This window comes from Opisthocomus hoazin, chromosome 7 (assembly GCF_030867145.1).
Source record: "Opisthocomus hoazin isolate bOpiHoa1 chromosome 7, bOpiHoa1.hap1, whole genome shotgun sequence".
In the NCBI taxonomy this organism is placed as follows: domain Eukaryota; kingdom Metazoa; phylum Chordata; class Aves; order Opisthocomiformes; family Opisthocomidae; genus Opisthocomus; species Opisthocomus hoazin.
In genome coordinates, this window is record NC_134420.1 from 65391797 (window position 1) to 65404183 (window position 12387).

Sequence of the window (12387 nt, forward strand, 5' to 3'; positions counted from 1 at the left end):
TTCCCAGTTCACAGAGCATTGCAGATGTTCAGAAGCAGCATTTCTAGCAGATCAGAAAATAAAATATTCCAGAAGTTCACTGCAAAACACTACACTGATGAGAAGACTGCATTAAGAAGCAAAATATTCTGTGTTAATAAAAGCAAAATGTTTTAATTTTTCCTTTGCCTAATTTGTATTATAGTATACAAACTTCCCTAAGTACCTTCTGAGCTAAAAGCTTGAAGAAAGCTCTTTAACATCATTTACAGAAAAGCAATACAGGTGGTATAACTTTTCCCCTTCGTTATATATGGGTTGATTTTTTTCTTTCTTGTTTCTGTACACCCAGAATAAACATCTCTTCTTGCTATATATTGTGTCAGCCACAGAGAAGCTATCAATAGGTGTTACATTTCTCTGTCAATAACAAATCTCTGATATCTGCTGGGAGTATCCACGCAAAGCATTGCTGCATCTACACATCTGGAAAAAACTGGCTACCGTCAGATTGTCAGTGTCACAGCCTTGCCTGGAAGCTGAGTCATTGATCGCTGACACCAAGAGACACTGACAGGGACACCATGTCAAGATTTTGGCTTTTAAAACATGCTTAAACTATGAGTGATTCTACAACTGAGGTTTGACCGTACGAACAGAAAAATCACTCGTGAGCGGAGTGCTCGTCTCCTTGCAGCCTTCCCCAGGAGCAGGACTGTGCCGTCCTTGGGTGCTCAGCTTAGCAGTGCATGGACGTGGACATAGACATGGACTTGTCCAGCCCAGCTCGCAGAGAAAGGTCTTCACCCACTACACATCTTTATGCTTCGGACCTCTTCTCAGCGGGTTCCTGTTTGTATACAGATACCCAGCAACTCCCTGCGCTTGGCTTAGACTTTGCCAAGCTTTGATATTTAAACATTTGACATAACCATCTAACTGGTCAGGATGTAAACTTGACCTGGCAGAAACATTTTATAAACACCATCTTATGTCATATCTATCAGAAAGGTCTGTATACTTCTGTTAGAGTACTATGACTTATGACAGCTCTTCAGAGGCAGTCCTTTGCTCTTAAAGGGAAGATCTATGAAAACGGAAGGATAAGGCCTATAAATTTTTATAGCTCGACACTTAACTCACACACAGGCAGTGGAGTGGACAGCAGTCCCAGGAGAAGATGTATGTTCCTCCTACATTAAGCTACGCCCAAATTTAAAAGCACCTCTGAGCATCCAGCCACTGTGTTTAAGATGCTTTGACACTTACGCATTAACAGTCTGACTTTACGCAACACATGGCGAGTAATTTTCATGAGCACAGTCAAAAATCAGGGCAGGAAACAGATGCCAGAAGTGAACTGGGCCAAGTACTCAGGATATGGACAACACAAGTTGTGATCTGAAGGGCATGGGATTTATTGAGATATTTTTGAAGTTTGTATCAAGGTCATGCTCTGGTATACATGCATGCTGCTAATCATGAGAGGGCATCATTGCAGTTGGTGGTTACTGATCCCAGTCACTGCCCAAGAAAACCATCATTCGGGGAAAGAAGAGAAAATGCCCTATTCATTGCTTTGCCTTGACCCTTTCCAGGGCTCAGGCATCTCCTCTGAGCGGCTGCTCCTCACTTACGAGACCTTGCTATACTCCCACCAGAGCAGGACTCCAGGAAGAATCCCAGAGCCAGCATCTGACCATCTATCAGCTCTCCTTGTCCCCTCTGCATAGAGGGCAGATGACCCTGCAATCACTCCTGAGGCCAGAAAGTGCCTCCCTCCCTGAAAAGAAACAGTCTGGAAGGAGTGGAAGATAAATCATGTAGAGCACAAACCTGCTGGTGTGCACACTGCTCATTTCCACCACCATCAACTGCATGTCTCCAGGTTTCCCCAGCTCAGCTCTGGTTGAGTTATCACAGCTTGACGATTGTAACAACCTGTCATGTGGCAGCTGAACTGCATTGACTGGCCAGAAATGGGGAGGCAGGCCATAGCCTGCTGCAAAGGCAGGAACATTTCCAATTGCTTGGATCACAGTGAAATAGGGCAGCTGTGAAGTTCCCTCTCTGCCTCCACGGGCAGGGGAACATGACCTTGAATCGCTGCTGGGGCAGCTTGGCTGGAAGGGGGAAACTCCTCCAGTCAGAGTGGCTGGAGAAGGTGTCTGGGACCCCACTGCCTTGGTCATTCAAAAGTCTCTGGAGTGAGACCCCACAAAATGAGGCCATCTGAATGTGTCTGCAGAGTTCATGTCATCACAGCTCACTGTTTATGTCCTATCATGTGTTCAGAGTAATTTTTTTGATTCCTTGAACAGAGCGGAAGCAGAATTGCAAAGCAGCTGGAAGCCAAGACTTCTTGGTCTACCAGTCTACTGCAAACCCTCCCAAAATATCAAGAATATACCATGGAAAAGTGAATCCTTGGTATGAAACTATTCGCAGTAAGAAAATCACTCCTCACTCCTGGCTGCAGCTCTGTGTGCCTCAGACACTCTAATTTAAAACTGTTTTCTTACTCTCTATTGGCCATTTTTGGTCAATAAATGGCTAATTGGCCATTTCCACCATAACTTTGGGTTGCTAGGCCAAAAAGCCAAGGAAGAACACGCATCAGAGCAGAGAGACAAGAGCAGGCTGGAGCATGCCTTAGCTGCATTCTCTCCTGCTCACTACCTTAGTCTTAAATTCATCCCTGACCTCACATACTGGCAGTCAAATAGAGGTATGGAAGGAGAAGACTGGCCGGGACAACAAACTGATTGCCAGTACTTCAGGTGTGGCCCTAGCATGGGGTTTAGCAAGGCATGTGCCATCTGCTTCCTCTAAGACCCTCTATACCTAAGCTATTTTATTGGTTTGCAACTGAGAGTGCACATTATCTGTCCCTAGATAGGGTAGACTGAGGAAGGGTCCTGCATGCAGCAGAGTATGAGTAGATTTGTGAACCAAAGTAGGCTGCGGGGTCAGACAGCTCAGGAGAAAAAGAAACCATTCTCAGAAATGGGCAAGATTATCACAGTTAACTTCATTTTTTCCACTGGGCTTCTCCAAACCTTCAAAAACTACTCCATACCTGTTATCCTGCAGATAATTAACAGTGAGTTCAAAAGAGTCCAAGCAGTGAAAGATGCCTGCTGCAGAAGTCTGAATAGACATTTCCAAGCAATGTGGAAGAGATCCCTCTTGTAGCAATAGAAGTCAATGTCATGCTGCTGCAGTGGGCTCTATGAGCCCAGTCCTAGCCTGCAGGGCAGGCAAGTAACCCATCATCAGCACAGGGATGGCCTCCATGTGAGCATCTTCTCCAGTTCGCTTTAAAAAAGATTCAACCAGCAGTAGAAAAGAACAAAGGTAAACCCAAGATAGTTTAGACAGCTTGAAAACACGACCAGAGAGGAAAAACTGAAGAAGCTAAAATTGCTTAGCCTAAAGTAAAGAAGGATTAAAGAACAGCAACTGTTTTTGACAGATGCCTGGGAGCTGGTGGAGGATCTGCCAACAGTGGCCTTTCCAAACAAGTCACAAGCATCTGTCAAGAGCGCTCTACCAGGAATCCTGGCTGTGGGCCAGGAGGTGGGCTCTCCGGACCTTGCGAAGTTCCTGCCAGCCCACTCTGTATGAAGCTACACTGAGTTGCATCTCTCCTCCACCCTGCTCTGCAGTGTGCCTGCAGCTCCTGGCGCTGAGTTGGCATCACGTACTGACCCAGATTCGTAGGCTCCAGCTTTCAGCTATACCCAAACCTCTGCCTTTGCTGAGAAGATGGATGGGTAGACAAGACCCTGAGCAAACTGACCAAGCTGCTTTGAGCAAGGGTTTGGACCACTCACCTCCGCAGGTCCCTTCCCACTTAAATTACTCCATGTGGGAGGCAAGCACACAGAGGTTCACCAAACTCCTCCAAGATTTCGTGGCAAGGCCAGACCTAGATTCACATGTTTACTTCTCTGGGCAGGTTTTACCCTATTCCTCCTACAGCACCATATGGTGAAGACACTCCAGCCCCAGGCAGGACATTCCTCTCCCTACACCTTTCCCAAGCAGCGACTTTCCAAAGGATGCAAAGCTACCGGAGACCCATAAAAAGCAAACCGAAGCATGCAAAACAGATGGGCTGGAGTGTGGAGGCACTTACAGCAGATGGCACTAAAATATTAAACTAACATTACCGTATGCTTAAGCCGCGGCCTGGCTTGCTACTGATTGCAGAGCCAGCCTGGTGAAAGCATGCAGATGATAAATGAGCCTCGGATTGCTAAATCACCCTATCAAACATCCCTTCCCATGGAAAAATGGCTCGCTAGCAACTCCTCCAACAGCAGCGATGTGCTAATGTGATGCAGACAACGTTTTGCTGAACAAAAAGCATTCGCAACAACTTAAGGTCTCTCCCAGATATCTGCTGGCAAACCATTTCCTTAAGAAACTGTGTAAAATCAGTTTATCTGTGGCACCAAGCAGCGGTGGAAGCAGTGAGAGATTAAAGGGGAAGAGCCCAAACTGCTTAGTGTTTGTCAGCCCTGGACACCATGGGACAGTATGAGAGGCACCAGGGAGGAAGGGAAACATGTTATTCAAACCAGGGCATGTGCCAGTGTCACCCCAAAAGCAGAACTGATGCTGACTGCAGCTTGTGACACTGCCTGAGAGACACCGGACCACCATATAGAGATGAGTGGCCATGAACCTTGGTGTCCATCCTGAGAGCTTAGAGCCACACCAGCCACAAAGGCTGTGTGTGGTAAGGACATGCTCTTGTGGGACACTAACCAGATTAATACTACAAAAGCCTTCCATAAGGCATGAAAATCAGAATGCCTCACAGCAGGGTGGCGTAGGACTGTGTTGCAGAATAAAGCATTTGAAATTATGAATTTCATTTAACTGCGTTCCCAGCAGGACCCTGCCTGGAGCCTGGGTCCTGCCAGTTGTGCCATCTACCATGTAAGTGACAGCATGACACCACAGCCCCAGGCCTGGGTTTTCACAGAATGGTCAGGGTTGAAAGGGACCTCTGTGGGTCATCTAGTCCGGCCCCCCTGCCGAAGCAGGGTCACCTACAGCAGGCTGCACAGGACCTTGTCCAGGCAGGTTTTGAATATCTCCAGAGAAGGAGACTCCACTCCCTGGGCAGCCTGTTCCAGGGCTCAGTCACCCTCAAAGTAAAGGTCTTCCTCATGTTCAGACAGAACTTCCTAAGTTTCAGTTTGTGCCTGTTGCCCCTTGTCCTGTTGCTGGGCTCCATTGAGAAGAGTCTGGCTCCATCTTCCTGACACCCACCCTTAAGATATTTGTAGGCATTTATAAGGTCCCCTCTCAGCCTTCTCTACTTCAGGCTAAACAAGCCCAGCTCTCTTAGCCTTCCCTCATAGGAGAGATGCTCCAGTCCCCTCCTCATCCTTGTAGCCCTCCGCTGGACTCTCTCCAGCAGCTCCTCATCTTTCTTGAAGTGGGGAGCCCAGAACTGGACACAGGACTCCAGATGGGGCCTGACTAGGGTAGAGTAAAGGTGGAGGAGAACCTTCCTTGACATGCTGGCCACACTCTTGTTAATGCATCCCACGATACCATTGGCCTTCTTGGCAATCAGGGCACACTGCCAGCTCATGGCCAACTTGTCATCCACCAGGACACCCAGGTCCCTCTCCACATAGCTGCTTTCCAGTAGGTCAGGCCCAAGCCTGTACTGGTGCATCCTTTTCCTATGCTATGTTTTGCCATAACAGAAAAAGAAAATTAACATAAACAGTACTATGAATGCCCACTTTTTTTTTTTTTTTTAAAACCTGGGCTCGGACCTCCAATCTGAAAGGTAACAAGCTGCTGCATATTCCATACATGGATTAAGCAGAAGGAATCTTCTATTGTTGTCACTGAAGGAGAGGCTGGAGAGAGACACGATGCCCCAGCATGAGGGCAATCTCTGCCCAGGACCAGGGCCCCAGGCTGTGGGGCACCAGCACACAGTAAGCCAGGCCATGCTGGCAGTGAGCTACTGACACACACGGCAAGAGAAGACACGAAATGACTCAACCAAAATTCTCTTTCCCATCCTGCCTCCATCCAGACTTTGTTTGGGCTTCTTGCAAACTGCCCCAGGCCAGAAGATGCATGTTTCCAGGACAGCAGGTCTTTTCTGAAATGTCCTGCATGCCCAAGCCACATGGAAGCCCAGCCTGGACGTCCTGTAGGCTGCGCAATGTTACAGTGCTGTGCAGGCCATGTCGATCAGTTATTTTCCAAAGTTTGTGAAAACCTGTTGCAAGATAGGGTTTTCTTATAACAAACCTAAAATTCTGCTTTCTTTGGCTACTGGAAAACACAAATGCATCTGGTCTTCCTTCTCTGAAGTTGAATATTAAAAAAAGGAAAAAAATAAACTGAGCTGACAAACTCCTTTCTTGCAGAGTCACAGCCAGATGTGCTCTAGGTCCTGTCGTGTAAGGGCTGTGGCCACCTCTGGGAGGAGATGCCAGGAGTGATGTGGGGGCAGTAACAGCTGAACAACAAATGTCTTGTGACAGCTCTGCCTTCCCCTCTTTGCTCTGCAGGAGGCAAAGGGGCTGGTGACACTAACGTAGGTAGCAATTGCACAGCTCTTGCCAAAATGAAGCCAGTGTTGCAGCAAGCAATGTGATCTTTCCGATTGTATGGAAAAGCAAGAGAGGCTGCTTAGCGATTAACGGTACGGGAATAGCTCCACTCACATCGTGATAGTCAGCTCTGCTGAAATGGAGGTAGGAAGTTACGGCCCATTTTTGTTATTGCCACTGGATGGCAACAGACATTAAGCAGAGACACTGAGCTATCACTGCGCAAACCACACACGCACTTGCTGTGCTTCACCTTGTTATTTAGCAAAGCAGCCGTAATTTCAGCGCGCCCAGCAGACACACCAGAAAGGTGTCTGAGGGATTAAGCTGTGGGCTGGCAGCAGCAAAATCAGCAAGACTGTTCCTGGGGTCGGTTGGACGCTGATCTTTCAATTTGTACATCTTCTTTATCTATTTCCTGTAGTCTGCACTCAAAATCAATTTTTGTCTTGCCAGCCCAGGGCAAACCTTTCTGATGACCCATGTGAAGTATATTTAATGCCAGGGATATGAGCAAAAAGACTCCTTGGAGCTATTACAGTATGATGCTGTGAAATAGTTTACACTTACATGTGAAACTGATCACTGACTATTTTTAAATTACATATACCTGGCTACGAGCTGGCTGAGGATCACAGACAGATCTACAGCTGGGTGTCAAAAAACACAGCTAGGCGTGTTGAACAGCTTCATTTGATCCATCAGTTTCCCATGAATCACCAGAAATGCTGGGCTAGCACTGACCTGAACTCAGGCGGGACTTGCTATGGCTGTAGGGGGAACAGTCCCCACCTGAGTGAACATAACTAAAACCCTTCTGTCTTAATAACCACGTGCAGTGGTAGCGTAACACTTCCAAGATGATGTGTAAGAAGAAGGTAACAGGAAATAATGAAGGTATTCTGTTTTCTATCTTTTAACAAGTACATAGTCACATCTTGTTAGTATTCTCTTAATGACAGATAACTATAATTAAGGTAATTCTCTTAATGAACGATGACACTGTTCTTGCTTTGGTTGACATTTCGCTTCACCTCTATTGTGTGGCACTGCCACATCTCCCTCTATTCTCATCACTTTGGCTGAGTGTGGCCCCTGCCAAATGCCTGCCGGGAGCATCTGAGTTGGTGTATGACACATATATGATGCTGTGATATAAAGCTTTGCCAAGACCTCAAGTCGATGCTATGAAGGCAGTCCCCTTGGATGTGCTCTGCCACCTCATTTCCCTGCCAGCCAACGCGGTTCCAGGCTGACGTAGCCTGGCAGGACCCATGAGGGATGCTCTGGTTCCACAAGCCAGTTAACGTGTCCCCCAGTTCACCTCTGATAACTGAAAAACCACTGCAGGGTTTCACATGAACTGTCCCAGTGAGGGACAAGCTCTCCATTCCCAGGTCAGAAGGAGAGCCTCATACTCTACCTTCAACTTAAAAATTTAACTAGCGCCCAGACACAGCAACCTATGCAGCAAATACCCGTGACTGGAAGCTAGCGTAAACTGAACTCCGCTGTCATCACATTTTCTTATCTTGAGCCCACCTCCCCATACCTTGAAATCAGCTTTGAAAAGTTATACAAGTTTCAGCAATAATCTTCTTGAGAGGCTTCACGGTTTTGTTTTCCTTGACTCAGGCACCAGAGTGTTGCGAGGGAGAAAAGCACATACTGAAATAGTCCTCTACGCACCGCCACATAGTAATTAGCTGTCTTGTGTCTGTCCTGGAGGAAACGTTCCTGCCGCTACCATCCTACATGAATACAAACAGGAAACATAGACACACTGCAACGCAGGGAGGAAGTCTGCTCACGCACACAGGGATTTGCTCTGTCCACCGTGGGAGAACAATTGTCTGTTAGCATCAGCTTAGGCAATGACAGAAATTAACAGAAGACACCAAAGTTAAGCAAAAAAATCTGCAAACGGTTGAGGGGGACTGAAAATCGTCATGGGGCCCGAAATCTCAAAATTGAGGGACAGGCAACTAGCTGCCCACATGATATTCCCCAACTACTCTTCCCAAATCCAAGACCAAGTTGTGAGCTGCCTGCCCAGAACACCACAAGGAACACAACGTGGTTGCAGAAAGCCAATGCTGGACCCTGCAGGCAGGGTGTGTAAGGCAAACCCAAATCAGCCCTGCAGCTTCTAGGATTTGGGCAGGGCCTGGGCCAGTTCTACAAAAGAGGAGTGTGGGAAGGAGGAGAGAAATGGTTGGAGCTCATCCTGCCTGTGAGGGAGCTTAGAGATGCACAGCTTGACGTTGCAACCTCTGAGGATCTGGCAGGAAAACATACTTACAAGCAATAATCATGTTTCTTATTCAGCCTATTAATGCCATTAGTTCATTACCAGTATTAACATATTTTCTTGCACTGCAGATCTTGCAATCCTCAGCACATCGTACAGGTTCAGGCTGTTTCCTCACTAGACTTGCACGCTTGGGTTCACAGCACTAGATAAATCAGCTGTAAAAGCATGCCACATAAATGTGTCTGCCACATCTCCAGGCCATCATGTGGTCAAATGTCGGCACAAACGCGGACGGAAGAAAAAGATGCTCTCTAAGCAGCAGGGGTGGGATTTGTTCCCCACCTCCATCTCTATCCAGCTGTTTGCAAGGAAGCAACAGCTCTTGGAATTGCAAAACAACAGCTGGGAGAAGAGCCATGGGCACCCACTGTCCCCCAGACCAGCTGGGGAAGATGGCAGAGGGGGAGCAGGGCAGGCATGGGGCAGCCCCAGTGTCCCTCCCTCCCACACCAGCCTACAAAGCCAGAGGCACACAAAGGTCCTGGCTATTTAGAGCTGGCACCATGCAAAGAATAAAATGCCTTTTTCTCTTTTGTGCCTTGTGAACTAAGCCAGTTGCAGGCTGCAGGGACCCCTGGCAGTGTCAGTGTGCAGTGACCATGTGCTACCCCTTGGTCCTCAGGATTTAGCTCCGACCAAAAGCCGGTGGTGGCTCTAGAGGTTTGGCGGATCCAGTCAGACCTCAGTGCCTGGCACAGCAAGCCCGGACCTGGCTGGCTCTACACTGGCTTTGAAGGGATCCAACAGGGAGACACATGCCCTGGAGCTCACTCAAGTACCAGGGAAGTGTCCTGCCCTTCACTCTCCCAGAGCTGGATTAGGGAAGGGGCTTTCAGAGGGGCACACAGAGCTGGGATGCGCACCCCCAAGTCACCCACCCTCCCTGCACTAACCTGGAAGCTTACACAAAACCCTCATTACTGAGGATGCAGGGTGTCAGCCACCGTGAGAGATTCATTTGAGCTGCACCAGCTTCAGCAACACCCAGACCCACCAAACCCAACTCCTCTCCTCCCCCGAATAATTCTTTTCTCCTAAAGATATTCTCAAAAATCTTATCCTCACATTTTTTGGAGGGGCAGGACCACGTCCCTGATTGCACCCCTTCCCTGGGGCAAGGCAGGTACTATTTCAAAGGAAAAATGATCATTTGTTGTTCTTTGTCCTCCAGATGTACGAATCAGCCTTATGTCACCTGGGTTCCTGTTTGATCCCGCATCTACATGCTTAAGCCTAGAAATTATTGGTTTTTTCCTAAGAGAAAGAAAAAGTAGAAAAAGAATAGGACAGGAGGGTTGGAGATGATGTGTGCATTGTCACAGGCGTGCCCAGCTTCGAGCTGAGGTTATCCAGTGTCAGCAGCTCCCCCTGCTCAGCACTAACACCTCCCCTGCAAGGAACAAGCACTTCTCCCTCCTCCCCCTTCTCAGCAGCACTGCAAAAATCAATATAAACATCCGCATTTACCTTTCTGCTTATTTAAAAATGGCAGTAGTGGCGAAGCCAAGGGACTTCTTTTGGCAGAGTCCTTGGAAGACACTTTACTTTGGCTAACAACAGTTTCTTCTATGGGTTTCTTCAGGATTATTCTCTCCTTCAGCTCCTCGGTGCTGACGGCAGAGGTCGGGGGCTCAGCACCTACTTTGGGTGCAACGAAGGAGCATTTCAGGTAGGACGCGGACTCTGCCAAATTTTCCCTATTCATCCTGCTCTCCGTCGCTTTACTTGCTTCGTAGTCTGAGGTGTCAGTGCGTGAGCCGTTCTCTTCCTTGATAATGTCCATGACCATAGGCTTCATGAGAGGGGAGTCCTGCTCCCTCTTTGGGCTCTCTTCAGAGGCCGATGAGGCGTCGCAGGACTCGATGATGAGCTCGCTGTCGAGCTCAGCCTCCCGCTCCTCCCGCAGGATGCTGTACTGGATGGAGGGGGAGGCGGGCGACGGAGGGGGCCCTCCAATGTGGCTGAAGGTCATGTAATTGGAGTGCAGCACCTCCTCAGCGGCCAGTGGGTCCTCCGAGACCAGCTCGATCTCCGAGTCCCCCGACTCTGCGCTGCTGGCTTCGTTATCCAGGGGTGAGGAGACAGCGGGGCGCCCGGGTTTGACCCGCTGGTCTCTCTTGTCAGCAGAAAGGGCTGGTGACCGCTGCACCTCCGGACTCTCGAAGGAAAAGCTTTTTGCTTCCTTGATGGCACTGATCAGTTCATCCTCTGACAGGCTGCCTTTGCCCTGTGACTCCGAGCCGGACAGTTCTGACACCCAGAAAGAAAGTGGGGGGAAAAAAAAACAAAAGAAAAAAAATTGTTAAAAATTAGATTTTCTGCTTGCTTAGGCAACAAACACAATAGATTTCACACCAGCACGGATCTCTCTAGCAGGGCTGGTAACATAGACAGAAAGTCTCCCTATCTGGAATGACTAACAGTAATAACAGCTTGTCCTTACAGAGCACTGCCCATGTGCATACTCCTTAGAAAAGGGGTATTATTAGCATCATTTACTGAGGAAAAAGTGAAGCCACAAGACAATGCTGGTCAGTGCTTGGCCAGTGGCTCAGCAGTATGGTTGTCACCAGGAAAAATCACCAGCCATGAGGAACAAGGGCTCAGGCCACGCGTGACACCATTTGACTGTCACTGATGGATACAGGTTTGTTCTGCGGACAAACACGCACATGGGGCTGGTGGGTTCCTGGCACCAGGGACCATAACAACCCATGTGTAGTTACTAGCAATTTCATCAAACTAACTTTCTGGGATGGAAAGCTCCTGATCAGAAACTTTTCTCAGATTTTTTTTTTTTCCAGGGGGGTGGGTGGGGAATTCTCCATTAGCTTTTATCTCAGTTGGGTCCAAGCATGAAACTCATTTTTCTACTCTAATTCTTAATGATGTCAAGAACTATATTAACCAAAAGAATGACCAACTAACTCGTCACCCAAAATTTGAAACAAAAAGATTTCTATGCATTTTCTGGGTCACACTGGAAGAAGATCTGCTCAGAGACTGAAAATGAGCAGTTGAAAATGCTAGCTGGTCACTCTGGGTTAGCAAGGAGCCCACATCCCGTACTAGAAGGGAACCCAGCACCACACTTCCCACCGGTTCTGCCTCCCTGTATGCCCCTTTACCACACGGGAGTTTGTAATGAAATAACAAAGAAAGTAAAATTGCATGTAAAGTGCTCACAATAAGAGGTGACAGAGGCAGCGTGAGGTGCATCAGCAGCTGTCTGGAGTTACTGCATGTGGAACAGGCTTCACTTGATCATTCCCAGAGCATCAGCAAGCCTCAAACCCAGACCACATCTAATGCATCGGCAGCAAGGCCAGCTGGGCCACCCCAGCCCATCAGTGCGAAGGGGGACAGCAGCAGCAGTCTGCACCCGATCCCCCGTCGGCATCTGGCCAGCACTGCCTCCTGATCGCCCGTTTCAGCCTTGCACTTCACTGACCCAGAGATCACTGCCATCCATATATAAGACCCTTCCTTTTTAGG

The 12387-nt window shown here is 48.2% G+C and overlaps 1 protein-coding gene across 1 annotated transcript in view; it reads right to left on the reverse strand.

Moving 5' to 3' along the window:
• RTN1 (reticulon 1) overlaps positions 1 to 12387 on the reverse strand; it is a 125940-nt gene that overhangs the window by 40476 nt on the left and 73077 nt on the right. Inside the window, exon 3 of the mRNA XM_075426780.1 lies at positions 10360 to 11142. Within this exon, the coding sequence (XP_075282895.1) occupies positions 10360 to 11142 (783 nt within the window). The remainder of the gene's footprint in view (positions 1 to 10359; positions 11143 to 12387) is intronic.